Source organism: Coregonus clupeaformis, chromosome 15, assembly GCF_020615455.1.
Source record: "Coregonus clupeaformis isolate EN_2021a chromosome 15, ASM2061545v1, whole genome shotgun sequence".
In the NCBI taxonomy this organism is placed as follows: Eukaryota; Metazoa; Chordata; class Actinopteri; order Salmoniformes; family Salmonidae; genus Coregonus; species Coregonus clupeaformis.
The window spans coordinates 3959525-3979958 of NC_059206.1; the positions used below are offsets into that span (position 1 = coordinate 3959525).

General features: G+C 44.5%; 1 protein-coding gene across 1 annotated transcript; it reads left to right on the forward strand.

The window, feature by feature from the left end:
- The first annotated feature begins 2351 nt into the window (after positions 1 to 2351).
- On the forward strand, positions 2352 to 20090 carry LOC121583117 (poly(ADP-ribose) glycohydrolase-like). Its single transcript, XM_045224957.1, has 19 exons — positions 2352 to 2991; positions 3906 to 4001; positions 5310 to 5543; positions 5680 to 5839; positions 6335 to 6501; positions 6825 to 6938; positions 7222 to 7314; positions 7600 to 7671; positions 8368 to 8454; positions 14389 to 14549; positions 14665 to 14744; positions 14944 to 15016; positions 15149 to 15224; positions 18109 to 18256; positions 18391 to 18469; positions 18555 to 18663; positions 18790 to 18898; positions 19052 to 19180; positions 19513 to 20090. The coding sequence occupies exons 1-19, from the start codon at positions 2401 to 2403 to the stop codon at positions 19623 to 19625; spliced, it is 2691 nt and encodes an 896-aa protein (XP_045080892.1). The 5' UTR covers positions 2352 to 2400; the 3' UTR covers positions 19626 to 20090.
- The last annotated feature ends 344 nt before the right edge of the window (positions 20091 to 20434 follow it).

Sequence of the window (20434 nt, forward strand, 5' to 3'; positions counted from 1 at the left end):
ACAAACACACACACACACACACACACTACCATGCTATAAACATTACTGCTTATGCTATAAACACTCAACTAAACATAGACAATATATCATTTCTATATCGATGAAACTAACTGTAAAATGTGCACACTGACACTGGGTAAGTTGCTTGAGAAAATCAGTTAATACTTTTTAAACTAAGGGCTGGATTCAACCAGTAGCACCAAAGTTCAGTGCTACAGCGCGCTTGAAATTACCTTTAAATGTATATCGGGCTACAACGCTGACCTTCAGCACTACACATTGAATCCAGACCTAAATCTTCTTGAAAGGTACATTTCATGAATATAATGTGTGTGCTTACTTCCACATTTCATTGAGAAAATTATCACTAGTTCTCTCTCTTACATTCTGAAATTTTACCTGTGTAACTGTGATAGGTAAGTACATCATTAAACAACCCCTAATGTGGGTTTGTTCCGTTTGTTCGCTTTCTCCTTTCCTCTCCCTGACTCCTTTCCTCTCCCTGTTTCCTTTCCTCTCCCTGTTTCCTTTCCTCTCCCTGTCTCCTTTCCTCTCCCTGTTTCCTTTCCTCTCCCTGTTTCCTTTCCTCTCCCTGTCTCCTTTCCTCTCCTTGTCTCCTTTCCTCTCCTTGCCTCCTTTCCTCTCCCTGACTCCTTTCCTCTCCCTGTTTCCTTTCCTCTCCCTGTCTCCTTTCCTCTCCTTGTCTCCTTTCCTCTCCTTGCCTCCTTTCCTCTCCTTGCCTCCTTTCCTCTCCCTGTCTCCTTTCCTCTCCCTCTCTCCTTTCCTCTACCTGTCTCCTTTCCTCTCCCTGCCTCCTTTCCTCTCCCTGCCTCCTTTCCTCTCCATGCCTCCTTTCCTCTCCCTGCCTCCTTTCCTCTCCCTGTCTCCTTTCCTCTCCCTCTCTCCTTTCCCCACCCTGTCTCCTTTCCTCTCCCTGTCTCCTTTCCTCTCCCTGTCTCCTTTCCTCTCCCTGCCTCCTTTCCTCTCCCTGCCTCCTTTCCTCTCCCTGTCTCCTTTCCTATACCTGTCTCCTTTCCTCTCCCTGTCCCCTTTCCTCTACCTGTCTCCTTTCCTCTACCTGTCTCCTTTCCTCTCCCTCTCCCCCTCTCCTTTCCTCACCTGTCTCCTTTCCTCTCCCTGTCTCCTTTCCTCTCCCTGTCTCCTTCCCTCTCCCTCTCTCCTTTCCTCTCCCTCTCTCCTTTCCTCTCCCTCTCTCCTTTCCTCTCCCTGTCTCCTTTCCTCTACCTGTCTCCTTTCCTCTCCCTCTCCCTCTCTCCTTTCCTCTACCTGTCTCCTTTCCTCTCCCTGTCTCCTTTCCTCTCCCTGCCTCCTTTCCTCTCCCTGCCTCCTTTCCTCTCCCTGTCTCCTTTCCTCTCCATGTCTCCTTTCCTCTCCCTGCCTCCTTTCCTCTCCCTGCCTCCTTTCCTCTCCCTGTCTCCTTTCCTCTCCCTCTCTCCTTTCCTCTACCTGTCTCCTTTCCTCTCCCTGTCTCATTTCCTCTCCCTGTCTCCTTTCCTCTCCCTGTCTCCTTTCCTTTCCCTGTCTCCTTTCCTCTTCCTGACTCCTTTCCTCTCCCTGTCTCCTTTCCTCTCCCTGACTCTTGGTTCTCTCACTTTTGTTTCTATCGTTTCTCTCTCTCTCTTTCTCTCTTTCTATTGCTCTCTCTCTCTCTCTCTCTCTCTCTCTCTCTCTCTCTCTCTCTCTCTCTCTCTCTCTCTCTCTCTCTCTCTCTCTCTCTCTCTCTCTCTCTGTCTCTCTCTCTCTCTCTCTCTCTCTCTCTGTCTCTCTCTCTATCTCTCTCTCTATCTCTCTCTCTCTATCTCTCTCTCTCACATCTTTATGCACGTTCGCCATTGTTTTTAGAGCGCACCAACAACACACACACACATAAACACACACACACACTGTCTCCCTCGCGCTACAGTTGAGCTCTAATATATTTGCACCCTTGCACGATTCACTATTTTTTCAACAATAATTTGAAATTGAAAAACATTTTGGTGTTCATAGGTGTGTTTGTTTGATTTGCAATTGAACAGGACCAAGAAAACAAATTGAAATAGATTTGTTTAACTTCAAAGTAAAAAATGGCCTGGACTAAATGGTTCAGATTATTACTATTATTATTAATTTGACTGATTTGGTTGGATGGTAACAATATATTAGACCTCAACTCTCTCTTGTTTCTCCCTCCCTCCCTCCCTCTCCCTCCCTCCCTCCCTCCCTCCCTCCCTCCCTCCCTCCCTCCCTCCCTCCCTCCCTCCCTCCCTCCCTCTCTCCAACCCCACCCTCTGGCAGAAGCAGGAAGTCCCTCCCTCTCCCACAAACTATCTTCTGAGGAAACGAAACTGATCTGAGTCTCACTGTCGTCTGTCTGTGTAAGAGTGAACAACAGTCCAAATGACTCAGCAGGGAGTTCTGCTGGACCAGGACCAGTTCTGTTGTTCTGTCTGTCTGGATCTACTAAAGGAGCCGGTGGTTATTCCTTGTGGACACAGTTACTGTAGAAGCTGTATTGAGGGCTACTGGGATCAGGATGATCAGGACATCTACAGCTGTCCTCAGTGCAAGCAGACCTTCACTCCGAGGCCTACTCTGAGGAAAAATAACATGTTGGCTGAGGTGGTGGAGAAACTGAAGAAGACAGGACTCCAGGCTGCTCCCCCTGCTCTGTTCTATGCTGGACCTGGAGATGTGGCGTGTGATTTCTGCACTGGGACCAGAAAGCAGAAAGCCCTCATGTCCTGTCTGGTGTGTCTGGTGTCTTACTGCGAGACTCACCTCCAACCTCACTATGAATCTCCTGGTTTCAAGAAGCACACATTGGTTAAAGCCACCACACAACTACAGGAGAAGATCTGTTCTCATCATGACAAACTGCTGGAGGTTTACTGTCGTACCGATCAACAGTGTATCTGTTATCAGTGTGTGATGGATGAACATAAAGGCCATGATACAGTGTCAGCTGCAGCAGAGAGGACTGAGAAACAGGTTAGACCAGAACAATTCTAAACATAGTTATTGAAGACACAGTAGTAAGGCTGTTTTAATAGGAGAGAGAAGAAGAAGCATAGTTCAAATAAACTGGATCCACAGCAGACGAAATACGAACATGAAACCTGAATTATCCAAATCTATTTAGCATTTGAAACACCATTATAATTCTGAATGCTCTTTTATCAGTCCAAAGTTCAGTCTCTCTAATACATGTTGTGTATTGTAAATACCATAATCATTCAATCAATTGTGTGCTGTGGTGACTGTGTAGTAATTGTGTGCTGTGGTGACTGTGTAGTAACTGTGTGCTGTGGTGACTGTGTAGTAACTGTGTGCTGTGGTGACTGTGTAGTAACTGTGTGCTGTGGTGACTGTGTAGTAACTGTGTGCTGTGGTGACTGTGTAGTAACTGTGTGCTGTGGTGACTGTGTAGTAACTGTGTGCTGTGGGGACTGTGTAGTAACTGTGTGCTGTGGGGACTGTGTAGTAACTGTGTGCTAGGTGATTGACAGGTGATGTAGGTGAGAACATAGTTTGGTTGAGTGGACTGGCCTTTTTAACAACCAACAATATAGATCATATACTTTTCCAAATTGACTTTCTCAAGATTTTCATCCCTACCCTCTATGTTACTTCACTATTGAACTATTGGACACATTAGAAAAAAAGTATGATGGGTCCGCACTCAAAAAGATGTTGCATAAAGCTTTACTTAATTTTTCTTTTTTCTTTTCACTGCATCAGGTATAACGTAGACAGACGTTTCAGCTTTTTAGCGTTCTTCAGTGTGTAGGTTTCCCTACAGGATTTACGCACCAACCAAACTTTTGGAGAGCGTAATGGTCCCCTTTTAATTAACTATTGGACACATGAAACTTGATAGCCCAATGAAGAGTGTTTCTCCACAGAGTCAGCTGGGGATGAGTCAGCAGAAGGTCCAGCAGAGAGTCCAGGAGAGAGAAAAGGTGCTGAAGGAGCTCCAACAGGCTGTGGAGTCTCTCAAGGTGAGTATTATTATTGACCAGAGGAGATGCACCATTTCACTTCCCTCCTCCAGTCAGCCAGTGAGGGAGAGAGAGAGGCCACTCTCCAATCAGACTGTCTGAGTCCCACTGTGGGGAATAGGCAGGGCCGGCACTAGGCATAAGAGACATAAGTGGTGGTGGCAGGTAGCTTAGTGGTTAAGAGCGTAGTGCCAGTAACCGAAAGGTCGCTGGTTCTAATCCCCGAGCCGACTAGGTGAAAAATCTGTTGATGTGCCCTTGAGCAAGGCACTTAACCCTAATTGCTCCTGTAAGTCGCTCTGGATAAGAGCGTCTGCTAAATGACTAAAATGTAATAAGTGGTTGCTTAGGGGCCGCAACCCTTCCCCAAAAAAATGTTTTAGGGACTCAACTTACTGTTGAGAATTAGAATAGTGGAATACACAAGTTGCAATTTTGAAATGTGGTTGTGCATCAGCAGTTTTCCTCTTGTTATGTCAGTCACTGACAGTCACTCAATTAGCCCATGTCAGCAAAACATTTTTTGATTGGTAAGTTTGTGTAGCCAGCTATCTAAACTTGTAGTTATCATGGCCGAATTACCGATTGAGCGCGAAGGGCACGTGCCCATGGGCCCTGACCTTCAGGGGCCCCCATTGATTTTCACTCTCATGGTATAAGTCAAAATGTGTAGAATTTCAGGATATCAGCTTCAAACTGCAAAAATGTATTTCCACCCCATGCCAAAATGTGTAGAATTACATTCATTGTTTTATAAAATTGCAAAATGTTCTCTCCGACCCATGCTAAAATGTGTAGAATTACATTCATTGTTTTATAAAATTGCAAAATGTTCTCTCCGACCCATGCTAAAATGTGTAGAATTGCAGAAAACGTAGTTTAAAACTGAAAAAAAAATTATACTCCCCATGGCAAAATGTGTAGAATTACAGGAAATTAACTTTAAAAATGTAACATTTTCTCTCCGCCGTCAAGAGGGGGGCCACTAAAATGTTTTACCCACGAGTGGGGGACCCCCAAGCAAATCTCGCTTAGGGCCCCCAAAAGGCTAAGGCCATCCCTGGGAACAGGGCTCCTAGTTACAGAGAGGATAGACTGATAACATGGAGCCTTCACTCTTTTGTCCTCTTCTCTCTCTCTCTCTCTCTCTCTCTCTCTCTCTCTCTCTCTCTCTCTCTCTCTCTCTCTCTCTCTCTCTCTCTCTCTCTCTCTCTCTCTCTCTCTCTCTCTCTCTCTCTCTCTCTCTCTCTCTCTCTCTCTCTCTCTCTCTCTCTCTCTCTCTTTCTCTCTCTCTCTCTTTCCTAACAGCGCTCTTCAAATGCAGCAGTGGAGGACAGTGAGAGTATCTTTACTGAGCTGATCCACTCCATGGAGAGAAGGCGCTCTGAGGTGAAAGAGCTGATCAGAGCTCAGGAGAAGGCTGAAGTTAGTCGAGCTAAAGGACTCCTGGAGCAACTGGAGCAGGAGATAGCTGAGCTGAGGAGGAGAGCTGATAAGCTGGAGCAGCTCTCACACACAGAGGATCACATTCATTTCCTTCAGGTAACTATACTGTCTTGTTAGGCCTATGAATGATATTAAAATAAAGTTACAGTAATGTGAAACTCTCTCTCTCTCACTCATTCTCTCACTCATTCTCCCTCTCTTCCTCTCTCTCTCTCTCTCTCTCTCTCTCCAGAGTTATCAGTCTCTCTCCAGTCCCAGTGTATCTTCAGACTTACCCAGCATCGTTGTCTTTCCTCTTCAATACTTTGAAGATGTGAGTAAATCTGTGTCTGAGCTGAGAGAGAAAGTAGAAGACCTCCTTAAAGGAGAATGGACCAAGATCTCCATTATAGGTGGGTTGGAAATACTAAGGCTGCATTTACACAGGCGGCCCAATTCTGATCTTTTGCCTAATTATTGGTCTTTTGACCAATCAGATCAGATCTTTTGCCAGATCAGATCTTGGGCAAAAGATCAGAAGCTTAGACACATTTTTTCAGAAATATTCCTTATTTACATTTAAAATTCACATTCCCATGGCAACAAGTAGTATGTTTATTTATTCATACACAATTTATCTCTTCAATAAAACCAACTTCATACAGCCTGTGTAAACGAAGCCCATTACTTAAATACAAAAACTCTTAACTTTCCTAACTTTTGTGTGGACTATTTCTATCATGTTACTGCTGCTCACAAACCAAATTTCCCTCTGGGGACAATAAAGTTTGATGGATGATTATTTGATTGATTATAATAACATAAACTTATACTAAAAGGTCCTACAGCCATCAAATACAGCATCAAATTGTCATCCTGTGTCTTCCTGTCTCTCTGTCTCTTTCTAGGGATGGCCGATCATAACAACCACAGCTCCCAGATGGGGTTGAGGAGGAGAAGGGCTGAGGAGGAGAAGAGGTCGTGCTGCTCTCTCTCTGAGCTGAAGAAAGTCCCTAAGTGTTACGTGGAGCTGGATCCACTGTCCTTCAGCAGAACTCACACCGTCCTCATAGATGTAAGACTCTCTGGCATCGCTCTGTCTGGTCTGAACGACTGTGTGTCTTTTTTTGTTTGTGATTATGGAGAGAATGAGGAGGAGGTAGATGTCTGAACAGCGCCTTCTTCACCACACTGCCTGTGTGGGTGAACCATTTCAGATTGATAGTAATGTGTATGCCGAGGAACTTGAAGCTTTTCACCTTCCCAACTGCATGCAGATTAAACAGTGCAGATTAATAAAAAAGCTTGCATCTAAAGCGACTGAGAGAGAACTGGAGTGTTGAAATCATTACATTCTATCACAGATCAGTTATGTCTCTCTCTACCTTCCCTATTCAGGTGAATGAGTTATGCCATAAAATGACATTGAAAGCTCAGCCTGGACAGCATGTGTGGAACAGGGACTTTGTTAAGATGCCCTGCTCACCAGAAAGCCACATCAAGACTGGATCGGTGGGTTCATTGATTCATTAGTTTATTGATTGATTGATTGATACATTATTTGTCGATTGACTGGTTCAATAGAATGGTTGATTGATTGGTTTGTTGGCTTAATGATTGATTTGTTAGTAGGTTGGTTAGTTGAGTGGTTAGTTGGTTGAGTAGTTAGTTGGTTGATTGGTAAGTTGGTTTATTGGTTAGTTGGTTGATTTGTTGATTTGTTAGTTGGTTGATTGGTTAGTTGGTTGATTGGTCAGTTGGTTGGTTGGTTGATTGATTCATTGATTGTTCCCAGTTAACCAGCTCTGAGGCAGGTCTGTGGGAGGTGGTCTCTAAACAGCTGGTGAGTCTGGCCAAGAAGACCACTGCATCAGTGGGTGACGTAGAGGTACACACACACACACAAACACACACACACACACAAACACACACACACACACACACAAACACACACACACACACACACACACACAAACACACACACACAAACACACACACACACACACACAAACACACACACACACACACACACACACACTCATGCCCCTATTATCTTAACATTTCCTAACATGCCTCCTCATGTTAACTTGGGTTTGGGGTAACAGTTAAGGTAGGGGTTAGCATGTTTGACCAGTACTGTGTAACTATGATATTCATGTTTCTCTCCACTTAGAAAGCCATAAAGAAATACAACCCAAAGTATGAAAACCAATGGTCCTTTGATGCCCTGCACACCTTTGTTCAGGTCAGTTATCAGTTCACTGTGAATGGTCAACTCTCTCTAATGGTGGTGTTATATAGACTGAACTAAAATATAAAAGCAACATGTAAAGTGTTGGTCCCATGTTTCATGAGCTGAAATAAAAGATCCCATACATTTTCCATATAGTTACATATATTCTCCTCTCCCTCTCTCCTCTAGTTTATAATGATATATATTCTCCTCTCCCTCTCTCCTCTAGTTTATAATGATATATATTCTCCTCTCCCTCTCTCCTCTAGTTTATAATGATATATATTCTCCTCTCCCTCTCTCCTCTAGTTTATAATGATATATATTCTCCTCTCCCTCTCTCCTCTAGTTTATAATGATATATATTCTCCTCTCCCTCTCCCTCTAGTTTATAATGATATATATTCTCCTCTCCCTCTCTCCTCTAGTTTATAATGATATATATTCTCCTCTCCCTCTCTCCTCTAGTTTATAATGATATATATTCTCCTCTCCCTCTCTCCTCTAGTTTATAATGATATATATTCTCCTCTCCCTCTCTCCTCTAGTTTATAATGATATATATTCTCCTCTCCCTCTCTCCTTTAGTTTATAATGATATATATTCTCCTCTCCCTCTCTCCTCTAGTTTATAATTATATATATTCTCCTCTCCCTCTCTCCTCTAGTTTATAATGATATATATTCTCCTCTCCCTCTCACCTCTAGGAAGCGCCTAAAGAAGAGAACTACTACACATCTGTTTTTCCAAAGATAGCAGAGCTGGCCTCCAGACTGCCTCACTATATCAAGAAGGTAACAACATAGGAACTGCATTATGTACACTATGTAGGCTACAGAGGTAGTGTACTATGTAGGGTACAAAGGTAGTGTAATATGTAGGGTACAGAGGTAGCGTACTATGTAGGGTACAAAGGTAGTGCACTATGAAGGGTACATAGGTAGTGTATTGTGTAGGGTACAGAGGTAGCGTACTATGTAGGGTAGAGAGGTAGTGCACTATGAAGGGTACATAGGTAGTGTATTGTGTAGGGTACAGAGGTAGCGTACTATGTAGGGTACAGAGGTAGTGCACTATGAAGGGTACATAGGTAGTGTATTGTGTAGGGTACAGAGGTAGCGTACTATGTAGGGTAGAGAGGTAGTGCACTATGAAGGGTACATAGGTAGTGTATTGTGTAGGGTACAGAGGTAGCGTACTATGTAGGGTACAGAGGTAGTGCACTATGAAGGGTACATAGGTAGTGTATTATGTAGGGTAGAGAGGTAGTGCACGATTTACATTTACATTTACGTCATTTAGCAGACGCTCTTATCCAGAACGACTTACAAATTGGTGCATTCACCTTATAGCCAGTGGGATAACCACTTTACAATGTTTTCTTTTTGGGGGGGTAAGGGGGGGTAGAAGGATTACTTTATCCTATCCCAGGTATTCCTTAAAGAGATGGGGTTTCAAATGTCTCCGGAAGGTGGTGAGTGACTCCGCTGTCCTGGCGTCGTGAGGGAGCTTGTTCCACCATTGGGGTGCCAGAGCAGCGAACAGTTTTGACTGGGCTGAGCGGGAACTGTGCTTCCGCAGAGGTAGGGGAGCCAGCAGGCCAGAGGTGGATGAACGCAATGCCCTCGTTTGGGTGTAGGGACTGATCAGAGCCTGAAGGTATAGGGGTGCCGTTCCCCTCACAGCTCCGTAGGCAAGCACCATGGTCTTGTAGCAGATGCGAGCTTCAACTGGAAGCCAGTGGAGTGTGCGGAGGAGCGGGGTGAGGTGAGAGAACTTGGGAAGGTTGAACACCAGACGGGCTGCGGCATTCTGGATGAGTTGTAGGGGTTTAATGGCACAGGCAGGGAGCCCAGCCAACAGCGAGTTGCAGTAATCCAGACGGGAGATTACAAGTGCCTGGATTAGGACCTGTGCCGCTTCCTGTGTAAGGCAGGGTCGTACTCTCCGAATGTTGTAGAGCATGAACCTACAGGATCGGGTCACCGCCTTGATGTTAGCTGAGAACGACAGGGTGTTGTCCAGGGTCACGACAAGGCTCTTCGCACTCTGGGAGGAGGACACAACGGAGTTGTCAACCGTGATGGCGAGATCATGGAACGGGCAGTCCTTCCCCGGGAGGAAGAGCAGCTCCGTCTTGCCAAGGTTCAGCTTGAGGTGGTGATCCGTCATCCATACTGATATGTCTGCCAGACATGCAGAGATGCGATTCGCCACCTGGTTATCAGAAGGGGGAAAGGAGAAGATTAGTTGTGTGTCGTCTGCGTAGCAATGATAGGAGAGGCCATGTGAGGATATGACAGAGCCAAGTGACTTGGTGTATAGCAAGAATAGGAGAGGGCCTAGAACTGAGCCCTGGGGGACACCAGTGGTGAGAGCACGTGGTGCGGATACAGCTTCTCGCCACGCCACTTGGTAGGAGCGACCCGTCAGATAGAACGCAATCCAAGAGTGAGCCGTGCCGGAGATGCCCAGCTCGGAGAGGGTGGAGAGGAGGATCTGATGGTTCACAGTATCAAAAGCAGCAGACAGGTCTAGAAGGACAAGAGCAGAGGAGAGAGAGTTAGCTTTAGCAGTGCGGAGAGCCTCTGTGACACAGAGAAGAGCAGTCTCAGTTGAATGACCAGTCTTGAAACCTGACTGGTTTGGATCAAGAAGGTCTTTCTGAGAGAGATAGCAAGAAAGTTGGCTAAAGACGGCACGCTCAAGAGTTTTGGAGAGAAAAGAAAGAAGGGATACTGGTCTGTAGTTGTTGACATCAGAGGGATCGAGTGTTGGTTTTTTGAGAAGGGGTGCAACTCCCGCTCTCTTGAAGACAGAAGGGACATAGCCAGCGGTCAAGGATGAGTTGATCAGTGTTTTCTAGGAATAGACTAACTTAGTTTATTCAGCTAGCTAACTAGGTACAGTATTCTTCCGTGAAAATCGTCCAGGGCACCTAGTCATAAGACGCCACAGCCAGCTAGCATGCCGGACTCCAACAACACGGTTTAGCACCAATACTCGGCCACAACAAACCACCAGTGTGTCAACACGCCAAGCAGATCGTTCGTGTCCATGTCTAACGTTGTGGGTTAGTCCCGACAGCTTGAGCGAGTCCGTCGTCAACTTATTCAGCCAGTTAGTTAGCTAGAATAGTTAGCATACTAGCTAGCCATTGCTTTCAGACAAAGAAGAAACCCCTCCTTTCACGGCACGAACACACAGAGAGAGCCAAGCTAACGTTAACTAGTCACCCATGTCCCGAATTCCTTGAACGACTCTGGCTACCAATATGTAAAAACAAAACACAAATGTATGTTATGACTTACCCCTAGCAGCTACTGTTAGCTAGCCAAGTGCAAAGCTAGCCACTGAATTGACTCAGCCAGTTCGCGTCTGTTCGCTAGGTCGTTCCAGCTATTGTTTACTAGTAGCTATCCAGGTAGCAACAAGCTAGCTAAATTTCAAGCACAGTAGCCACTTACTACCTAACATTAACGGTTCAGACAATGAGGTTAGAAAACAGCTGAATGGTAGGCAATTATTGTATGTAATTATTGTAGGCAGCCAGCTGGCGTAATTACAGGCACTCTCAGGCGTGAAACAACCATACCGTTGCTAATAGTTGCCAGTAGCTACCCACCAGCTAGTCCAGGTAGTGGGTTAGCTAGCTAGCGTCGTGCTTCACTGGGCTCTGCCGAATACAATACTAACCTACAATAATTAAATACAATAACCCACGATAACTACCTACAATACCTAACTACAATCTAAATACATAGTTTAAGCCTTACTCGACAAAGCCCAAACTATGTATAAAGCCAAGCTTGCCCGACGACCTCACCCGACAACCTCCTCCTGCTACAGTTGTGTTGTGATATAGGGTACAGCGGTAGTCTACTATGTAGGGTACAGAGATAGTGTACTGTGTAGGGTACAGAGGTGGTGCACTAGGCTACAGAGGTAGTTTACTATGTAAGGTACAGAGGTAATGTACAATGTAGGGTACAGAGGGGGTTAACTATGTACGGTATAGAAGTAGTTCAATAAGGGACAGAGGTAGTGCACTAGGTAGGGTACTGAGGTAGTGTATTATGTAGGGTACAGAGGTAGTGTACTATGTAGGGTACAGAGGTAGTGTACTATGTAGGGTACAGAGGTAGTGTACTATGAAGTGTACATAGGTAGTGCACTAGTGTACAGAGGTAGTAGCACAGCGCTTGTAACGCCAAGGTAGTGGGTTCGATCCCCGGGACCACCCATACACAAAAAAAATAATGCACGCATGACTGTAAGTCGCTTTGGATAAAAAGCGTCTGCTAAATGGCATATTATTATTATTATGTAGGGTACAGAGGTAGTGTACTATGAAGGGTACATAGGTAGTGCACTAGGGTACAGAGGTAGTGTACTATGTAGGGTACAGAGGGGGTTTATTATGTACGGTATAGAAGTAGTGCACTAATGTACAGAGGTAGTGAACTATGTAGGGTACAGAGGTAGTGCACTAGGGTACAGATGTAGTGTATTATGTAGGGTACAGAGGTAGTGTACTATGTAGGGTACAGAGGTAGTATACTGTGTAGGGTACAGAGGTAGTGTACTTTGTAGGGTACAGAGGTAGTGTACTATGAAGGGTACAGAGGTAGTGCACTATGAAGGGTACAGAGTTAGTGTACTATTTATGGTACAGCGGTAGTCTACTATGTAGGGTACAGCGGTAGTGTAATATGTATGGTATAGAGGTAGTGTAATATGTATGGTATAGAGGTAGTGTAATATGTATGGTATGGAGGTAGTGTAATATGTATGGTATAGAGGTAGTGTAATATGTATGGTATAGAGGTAGTGTAATATGTATGGTATAGAGGTAGTGTAATATGTATGGTATAGAGGTAGTGTAATATGTATGGTATAGAGGTAGTGTAATATGTATGGTATGGAGGTAGTGTAATATGTATGGTATAGAGGTAGTGTAATATGTATGGTATAGAGGTAGTGTAATATGTATGGTATGGAGGTAGTGTAATATGTATGGTATAGAGGTAGTGTACTGTGTAGGGACAGAGGTAGTGTAATATGTATGGTATAGAGGTAGTGTAATATGTATGGTATAGAGGTAGTGTAATATGTATGGTATGGAGGTAGTGTAATATGTATGGTATATAGGTAGTGTACTGTGTAGGGACAGAGGTAGTGTAATATGTATGGTATAGAGGTAGTGTAATATGTATGGTATAGAGGTAGTGTAATATGTATGGTATAGAGGTAGTGTAATATGTATGGTATAGAGGTAGTGTAATATGTATGGTATAGAGGTAGTGTAATATGTATGGTATAGAGGTAGTGTAATATGTATGGTATAGAGGTAGTGTAATATGTATGGTATGGAGGTAGTGTAATATGTATGGTATAGAGGTAGTGTACTGTGTAGGGACAGAGGTAGTGTAATATGTATGGTATAGAGGTAGTGTAATATGTATGGTATAGAGGTAGTGTACTGTGTAGGGTCCAGAGGTAGAGTACTATGTAGGGTACAGAGATAGTGTACTATGTAGGGTACAGAGATAGTGTACTGTGTAGGGACAGAGGTAGTGTAATATATATGGTATAGAGGTAGTGTAATATGTATGGTATGGAGGTAGTGTAATATGTATGGTATAGAGGTAGTGTAATATGTATGGTATAGAGGTAGTGTAATATGTATGGTATAGAGGTAGTGTAATATATATGGTATAGAGGTAGTGTAATATGTATGGTATAGAGGTAGTGTAATATGTATGGTATAGAGGTAGTGTAATATGTATGGTATAGAGGTAGTGTAATATGTATGGTATAGAGGTAGTGTAATATGTATGGTATAGAGGTAGTGTAATATGTATGGTATAGAGGTAGTGTAATATGTATGGTATAGAGGTAGTGTAATATGTATGGTATAGAGGTAGTGTAATATGTATGGTATAGAGGTAGTGTAATATGTATGGTATGGAGGTAGTGTAATATGTATGGTATAGAGGTAGTGTAATATGTATGGTATAGAGGTAGTGTAATATGTATGGTATAGAGGTAGTGTAATATGTATGGTATAGAGGTAGTGTAATATGTATGGTATAGAGGTAGTGTAATATGTATGGTATAGAGGTAGTGTAATATGTATGGTATAGAGGTAGTGTAATATGTATGGTATAGAGGTAGTGTAATATGTATGGTATAGAGGTAGTGTAATATGTATGGTATAGAGGTAGTGTAATATGTATGGTATAGAGGTAGTGTACTGTGTAGGGACAGAGGTAGTGTAATATGTATGGTATAGAGGTAGTGTAATTTGTAAGGTACAGAGGTAGTGTACTATGTAGGGTCCATAGGTAGAGTACTATGTAGGGTACAGAGATAGTGTACTATATAGGGTACAGAGGTAGTGTACTATGTAGGGTCCATAGGTAGAGTACTATGTAGGGTACAGAGATAGTGTACTATATAGGGTACAGAGATAGTGTACTATGTAGGGTCCAGAGGTAGAGTATTATATAGGGTACAGAGGTAGTGTACTATATAGGGTACAGAGGTAGTGTACTATGTAGGGTACAGAGGTAGTGCACTAGGGTACAGAGGTAGTGTACTATGTAGGGTACAGAGGTAGTGCACTAGGGTACAGAGGTAGTGTACTATGTAGGGTACAGTTTGTAAAGGTACTGTATGTGTGTGTGTCTGTCTGTCTGTCTCTGTGTGTGTCTAACTGTGTGTAGGCCATTCCCCTGCTCCAGAGAGGCCAGACTCATTCCATCACGTTGTCCCAGAGTCAGATAGCTTGTCTGCTGGCCAATGCCTTCTACTGCACCTTCCCCCACCGCAACTCCCCCAACCCCAGAGCAGAGTACAACAACTACCCCACCATCAACTTTAACAGGTCAGAATACACACAACAAACTCCACTGAGGACCCACACACATAGAGACAAACACTAAGTATTCCAACTTCAACAGATGATAACATGTGACCACTGTATCTCTCTGTGTTGTCAGTCTGTTTGGAAAGTGGTCTGAGAGGAAGAGAGAGAAGCTGAGAGCCATCCTTCATTACTTCCACACTGTCACAGACCAAGGTAAGTTACTACCACACACTACTATAGTCACTATAATGACTGGAATACAAGTACTGTAGTGTACTTTAGGGTACTATGTAGGTTACAGGAACCTATTTAAGACATAGTCTGATGAGTGTAGATGAGGAATACCCTCTGATAATAGTTGCTGTGGGAACCAGGTTTACCTGAGCTTTGACCCTTGTTGTTGCCATGACAGCGACCAGGCCCAGTGGACTGGTGACCTTTGAGAAGCGCTACATCAGCGACAGAGACATGCCCAACTGGGGGAGGTACACACACACACAGACACACACACACACACACAGACACAGACACACACACACACACAGACACAGACACACACACACACACACACACAGACCAACTTAATTTGTCCCCTCTTCTATTTCTCTGTGTGTCAGTTGTAAGGTGACTGTTCCTAAACTCCACGTCACCTCAGCAGGCTGCATAGAGGAACAGGGAACAGGGATGCTACAGGTTGGTGACAGCTCCAGGCTTGTGTGTGTGTGTGTGTGTGTGTGTGTGTGTGTGTGTGTGTGTGTGTGTGTGTGTGTGTGTGTGTGTGTATGTATGTATGGGTGTATGTATGTGTGTGTGTATGTTGCAGGTGTAGATATATGGCTCTGGTGTGTGTGTGTGTGTGTGTGTGTGTGTGTGTGTGTGTGTGTGTGTGTGTGTGTGTGTGTGTGTGTGTGTGTGTGTGTGTGTGTGTGTGTGTGTGTGTGTGTGTGTGTGTGTGTGTGTGTGTGTGTGTGTGTGTGTGTGTGTGTGTGTGTGTGTGTGTGTGTGTGTGTGTGTGTGTGTGTGTGTGTGTGTGTGTGTGTGTGTGTGTGTGTGTGTGTGTGTGTGTGTGTGTGTGTGTGTGTGTGTGTGTGTGTGTGTGTGTGTGTGTGTGTGTGTGTGTGTGTGTGTGTATGTACAGTGAGGGAAAAAAGTATTTGATCCCCTGCTGATTTTGTGTGTTTGCCCACTGACAAATAGATGATCAGTCTATCATTTTAATGGTAGGTTTATTTGAACAGTGAGAGACAGAATAACAACAAAAAAATCCAGAAAAATGCATGTCAAAAATGTTATGAATTGATTTGCATTTTAATGAGGGAAATAAGTATTTGACTCCTCTGCAAAACATGACTTAGTACTTGGTGGCAAAACCCTGGTTGGCAATCACAGAGGTCAGACGTTTCTTGTAGTTGGCCACCAGGTTTGCACACATCTCAGGAGGGATTTTGTTCCACTCCTCTTTGCAGATCTTCTCCAAGTCATTAAGGTTTCGAGGCTGACGTTTGGCACTCGAACCTTCAGCTCCCTCCACAGATTTTCTATGGGATTAAGGTCTGGAGACTGGTTAGGCCACTCCAGGACCTTAATGTGCTTCTTCTTGAGCCACTCCTTTGTTGCCTTGGCCGTGTGTTTTGGGTCATTGTCATGCTGGAATACCCATCCACGACCCATTTTCAATGCCCTGGCTGAGGGAAGGAGGTTCTCACCCAAGATTTGACGGTACATGGCCCCGTCCATCGTCCCTTTGATGCGGTGAAGTTGTCCTGTCCCCTTAGCAGAAAAACACCCCCAAAGCATAATATTTCCACCTCCATGTTTGACAGTGGGGATGGTGTTCTTGGAGTCATTCCTCCTCCTCCAAACACGGCTAGTTGAGTTGATGCCAAAGAGCTCGATTTTGGTCTCATCTGACCACAACACTTTCACCCAGTTCTCCTCCGAATCATTCAGATGTTCATTGGCAAACTTCAGACGGGCCTGTATATGTGCTTTCTTGAGCAGGGGGACCTTGAGGGCGATGCAGGATTTCAGTCCTTCACGGCGTAATGTGTTACCAATTGTTTTCTTGGTGACTATGGTCCCTAAGTTCTCTCACTTCACCCCGCTCCTCCGCACACTCCACTGGCTTCCAGTTGAAGCTCGCATCTGCTACAAGACCATGGTGCTTGCCTACGGAGCTGTGAGGGGAACGGCACCTCCGTACCTTCAGGCTCTGATCAGTCCCTACACCCAAACGAGGGCATTGCGTTCATCCACCTCTGGCCTGCTGGCTCCCCTACCTCTGCGGAAGCATAGTTCCCGCTCAGCCCAGTCAAAACTGTTCGCTGCTCTGGCACCCCAATGGTGGAACAAGCTCCCTCACGACGCCAGGACAGCGGAGTCACTCACCACCTTCCGGAGACATTTGAAACCCCACCTCTTTAAGGAATACCTGGTATAGGATAAAGTAATCCTTCTACCCCCCCCTTACCCCAACCCCCCCCCCCCCCCCCCAAAAAAAAAAGTTATAGCCAGTGGTTATCCCACTGGCTATAAGGTGAATGCACCAATTTGTAAGTCGCTCTGGATAAGAGCGTCTGCTAAATGACGTAAATGTAAATGTAACTGTCCCAGCTGCCTTGAGATCATTGACAAGATCCTCCCGTGTAGTTCTGGGCTGATTCCTCACCGTTCTCATGATCATTGCAACTCCACGAGGTGAGATCTTGCATGGAGCCCCAGGCCGAGGGAGATTGACAGTTATTTTGTGTTTCTTCCATTTGCGAATAATCGCACCAACTGTTGTCACCTTCTCACCAAGCTGCTTGGCGATGGTCTTGTAGCCCATTCCAGCCTTGTGTAGGTCTACAATCTGGTCCCTGACATCCTTGGAGAGCTCTTTGGTCTTGGCCATGGTGGAGAGTTTGGAATCTGATTGATTGATTGCTTCTGTGGACAGGTGTCTTTTATACAGGTAACAAACTGTGATTAGGAGCACTCCCTTTAAGAGTGTGCTCCTAAACTCAGCTCGTTACCTGTATAAAAGACACCTGGGAGCCAGAAATCTTTCTGATTGAGAGGGGGTCAAATACTTATTTCCCTCATTAAAATGCAAATCAATGTGTAACATTTTTTACATGCGTTTTTCTGGATTTTTTTGTTGTTATTCTGTTTCTCACTGTTCAAATAAACCTACCATTAAAATTATTGACTGATCATTTCTTTGTCAGTGCGCAAACGTACAAAATCAGCAGGGGATCAAATACTTTTTTCCCTCACTGTATGTATGTGTGTGTGTATGTTGCAGGTGTAAATATATAGCTCTGGTGTGTGTGTGTGTGTGTGTGTGTGTGTGTGTGTGTGTGTGTGTGTGTGTGTGTGTGTGTGTGTGTGTGTGTGTGTGTGTGTGTGTGTGTGTGTGTGTGTGTGTGTGTGTGTGTGTGTGTGTGTGTGTGTGTGTGTGTGTGTGTGTGTGTGTGTGTGTGTGTGTGTGTGTGTGTGTGTGTGTGTGTGTGTGTGTGTGTGTGTGTGTAATGCTGTATGTGTGTATGTTTGTTAATTTTCTGAGTATATAACACTAAGTGTGTGTGTGTTGCAGGTGGACTTTGCCTGTAACATGATAGGAGGTGGAGTGTTGGGCTCAGGTCTGGTTCAAGAGGAGATTCTGTTCCTGATGAACCCAGAACTCATCGTATCTCGACTCTTCACTGAGAGACTAGGAGACAACGAGTGTCTCTTCATCACAGGTGTGTGTGTGTGTGTGATTGATCACAGGTTATTTCCTACCACCCTTTATAACTCTCCCCCTCTCTCTCTGTCACGTCTTATCTCTCTCTCTCTCTCTCTCTCTCTCTCTCTCTCTCTCTCTCTCTCTCTGTAGGCTCTCAACAGTTCAGTCAGTACAGTGGCTACAGCGACTCTTTTAAGTGGAAAGGGCCTCACAGAGACAACATTGAGAGGTGAGCACACACTCACACACACACTCACACACACTCACACACACACACTCACTAAAATCCCTGATTGCGCTGCCTGTGTTTGCAGGGATGAATGGCAGAGGCTACACAGGCAGATTGTAGCCATGGATGCTCTCCACTTCAGACACCAGAGAGAACAGTACAACATGAGACAGGTCACCAGGGAACTCAACAAGGTGAGAGACAACCCTCCTCTCCTGTAGGGGACAGACTGCAGCTGATTAGTAGAATCAGGTGTGCTAGCTAGAGCAGGGCTGGAGATAAATCTGATGTCGGTGGTCTCCTGTGATATCCTCCCTCAGGCGTACTGTGGCTTTAAGGCAGGTGACAACACTCACCCAGACCTCCTTCCTGACATCGCCACGGGCAACTGGGGCTGCGGAGCCTTCAATGGAGACCCCAAACTTAAAGGTAGCCCTAACTGTTAACCCTAACCCTTGACCCTTAACTTAAAGGTAGCCATTAGATTAACAGTACCACAGGCCTACTATATGGGTCTATGTAGCTCTCTGTCTAAAACTGACAATGATTCTGTGATCTGATTGGTTGTTTTTCCGCTCCCAGCTCTGATCCAGCTGATGGCTGCAGCCAGGGCCCAGAGGGGCGTGGCCTTCTTCACCTTGAAGAACTTCAGCTTGGAGAGAGAGCTGCAGAACATGCACCAACTACTGGTCACACACAGAACTACAGTGGGTGAGTTAGTACACACAGAACTACAGTGGGTGAGTTAGTACACACAGAACTACAGTGGGTGAGTTATTACACACAGAACTACAGTAGGTGAGTTAGTACACACAGAACTATAGTGGGTGAGTTTGTACATACAGAACTACAGTGGGTGAGTTCCATAGATAGCAGACACACAGGACTACAGTGGGTGAGTAACTATAGCAACTATTAGACTACAGGAGGTGAAACCTGATCTGAAAGTCCTCCTTCCCTTCACTGTGTTTAGTCAAACCTCATATCCTCCTAGTGGCTGTGTAAATAAAGTTTGATTGATTGATTCCTCTCCCCTGTCTCAGGTAAACTGTATGAGTTGCTGGATGACTACTGTGCTGTGATACAGTTGGCTCACACACACGTGGACCTGTTTGACTGGATCAGGAACACCCTGGAACACAGGAGTCAGCTGTGAGGACACATCTCAATACTCTAAAGGAGCTTCCTTTCCTTGTCTCCTTTCCTTTTTATCATTATTGAGATGCACCCCAGAGATAGAGTGGCTCTATGAATGATCTGTGGATAGAAACATGGTACAATTCCAAGTAGTGGTTGATTATGAATGTGTTTGTCTTTTCACTACTACACTGTTCCTAAATCAAACTAATAAAGTATACAGGGCTTTCTAACTGCTGCACACAGAATAAAATGATGTCAGCTAAATCAGAGGTCCTGCTTTTTGATGTACCCCCTTGATGATAGCCAACAACTTAACCAGCATTATGCACATGAAGTGTAGTGTAAAATACTCTAGAATTATTATTTATTCTTTAAAAATGATGAATAGATTCCTCTTTATAATCCAGTAATAAATTCCTCTTTATTATCCAGTAATACATTCCTCTTTATAATCCAGTAATAAATTCCTCTTTATAATCCAGTGACTTCACTGTTCGTTTTGGGGCTGTATTGAGCATTGTGGCTGTATTGTGGCTGACACAAACACACACACACACACACACACAATATCTCCCTCTCTCTCACACACACACACACAATATCTCCCTCTCTCTCACACACACACACACACAATATTTCTCTCTCTCTCACACACACACACACACACACACATCTCTCTCTCTCTCTCTCTCTCTCTCTCTCTCTCTCTCTCTCTCTCTCTCTCTCTCTCTCTCTCTCTCTCTCTCTCTCTCTCTCTCTCACACACACACAGAAAAAAGAGGGTAACATGAACTTAGTTTGGCTGTACTGCCTTCTTAAGGTGAA